This window comes from Aplysia californica, unplaced genomic scaffold, assembly GCF_000002075.1.
Source record: "Aplysia californica isolate F4 #8 unplaced genomic scaffold, AplCal3.0 scaffold00847, whole genome shotgun sequence".
In the NCBI taxonomy this organism is placed as follows: domain Eukaryota; kingdom Metazoa; phylum Mollusca; class Gastropoda; order Aplysiida; family Aplysiidae; genus Aplysia; species Aplysia californica.
Window position 1 is genome coordinate 269,965 of NW_004798117.1, and position 2,431 is coordinate 272,395.

Consider the following 2,431-nt stretch of genomic DNA (forward strand, 5'->3'; position numbering starts at 1 on the left):
GATATACATATATATGATAAACGTATACATATAATATACATAACATATGTATCATATGTATCATATATCAGAAACCAATTCTGACTGTAAAGAACGAGTGGTGTCATTGAGTTTCCTTTGGCGTGACGTACCCCGGGTGGCGTCTGGATGGATGTTCTCATGTGTTTATACATGTGTCAGGCCGGGCATGCCGCACCCACGAGCCAGCATACGCGTGGGATATTGTTAAAACATGCAGTGCTGTTTGCTGTGGTGTTCTTTTTTTGGCAAACGAGGGGTAGAAAGAAGACTGTAGGTTTATCCTACGTGTGCTGCTTTGAGTTATTGTTTTTTAGGCAAACTGGCTTAAATCTGTCAGTCTGATTTTTAGTGTACATACTAGGTCTAGCTTTTAATCAAGGATAATCGGAATTGGAGGGGGACGGGGAGGAGGTTTGGGGAAGAGTCGTGGTGGGGGGGTGGGGGGTTGAGCCGAGACACACAGGAACGGGAGTTCGAGTCTCATTGCTTCATTGTAGAGGTGGAATATCCCTGTGTATACTTACCCACATTGTCATGTCAGTCAATGATTGTCTGTTACTGATAAGATTATTGTAAATGACACTTTAAAGAAGAAAAACAACAGCAACAACAACAAAAGTTGTCTTTAAAAAGCAATGCATCCCCTGCAAATCCGACTTTATCCGACTTGTGCACTCTGCTCTCTGGCTGGGTAGAACGTGTTAAACAGCCAAAGAGTCAAGAAAAAGGTATTATAAGGAGAAGAAAATGTCTGACCTAGACTGGAGACAAGGAAGTTGTCTGGCAGTTTCTTGACTCCCCCGATTGGCAGCTGGGTTCTCTTTCTGCACAACGGGCAAGTGAACTCTCTGTAGTCGGAGTACTGGAAAGGCAAAAAGAAGGGGTGATGAAATCGACCATAACAATGCGGCAAAAACAGCAACACCAGAAATGAATGTAGGAAACATCTTTAGAAAAGGGTGATTATTATAATAACAAAGATGAATATAACCACATTGGCAGAGAAGCACCCACCGATCTGCACAGACGCACAGTTACTGCTGTATATAATCATAATCTATAATATTGTGTATTATATACATTTCATATACACTTTTATCTACAGTCCCCAGCCCTCTCCCACCAGTCTCCACTTCCTAGTTGTTCCTAAAAGTGGGTAACGTACGCATACAGATAAAAGCAAAATTAATACAGTGTATACAAATGCAAATATAGAAAATTGGATTTTAAAAAAACATACAGGTGCGTACGTGTACACAAAGACATCAAAACATAAATGTCAAGTACCATTTATTGCTAATTTACGCGTACGCTCACAAACACAAAATCACACACAACAGAAACAAATAAGGTCATACATAAAACGCTATTTAAAAATGACTCGATGATTTTTATTAACCCATCCCACCCCAACAAATCGACTGAGTTTGGAGCTTTTAGGAGGCGGGTTTCAACCCTGCTTGTCAGGGTCTAACCGGTTTGAGAGGAATACACAACCCAGCAGAAAGACCTTGACACTCGATAACATTTTCCCTCACTTGGGAATCGAAGTAGGGTCTTCTGTGCCTAATAGCAATACCACAAACACCGATGTAAAACGAAATGACGGACACACGTGCGCACAAATACACACATGGTGCACCCATGCTGTCATCTGTTTAAGTCTTCTACAATAAGATCTGCTACTCGCACCCAACATCTTCCGATACCCCATTTTGAGATCACGTCGATTGACGTCATCATTCCATGTGTACATTTAACAGGAGCTATGATCTATAAAATGTCTTGCAAGCAGGGAGCAGGGGAATTTTTTAATTTTTTCTTCGGTCGGAGGGTTTTCAACTATTTCTCATGGTTTTCAGATAGACTAACAGAGTTACAATCAGAACACTGAGTATGTATCTAGTTTAACATTATAATAGATTACATTACAGTTCATTTATATTATTCATGGGACTGTAAGTCTGCGTGTATGTGCATGTTTGTTCGTGTGTGTGTGTGTGTGTGTGTGTGTGTGTGTGTTTGTGTGTGTGTGTACCGTGTATGTGTGCGTTTGTATGTGTGTGTGCGTGAGTGTGTATGTATGTGTGTACATGGTGAAATACTAAACCAATGTGCGAGGGTCTGGAGTATAAAGATGTATCTTAGCTTATCTTATCTTAACTCATCCAATTTAATCTTATCTTATCTTTTCTTTATCTAACAGGCGTTTTAAACTTGACACTGACGTCGCGTTTTCATAGTTGCTAGCCTTTTTCTTTCCTGTGCAGAGACCGACTTTTTTTTTCTTGCCTTTTGTCAACTCAGCCCAGTGGTTTCAATGTTTAAACTATATAAACACACACAGAGACTACATACACGTACATAACACACACACACACACACACACACACACACACACACACACAGG

General features: G+C 40.4%; 1 protein-coding gene across 1 annotated transcript in view; it reads right to left on the bottom strand.

Moving 5' to 3' along the window:
- The window catches only part of LOC101859204 (tripartite motif-containing protein 45), a gene marked incomplete in the record, with an annotated part of 49,161 nt that overhangs the window by 22,395 nt on the left and 24,335 nt on the right, over window positions 1-2,431 (bottom strand). The window contains 1 exon segment of the mRNA XM_013088977.2: window positions 778-883. Coding sequence (XP_012944431.1) covers window positions 778-883 — 106 coding nt within the window.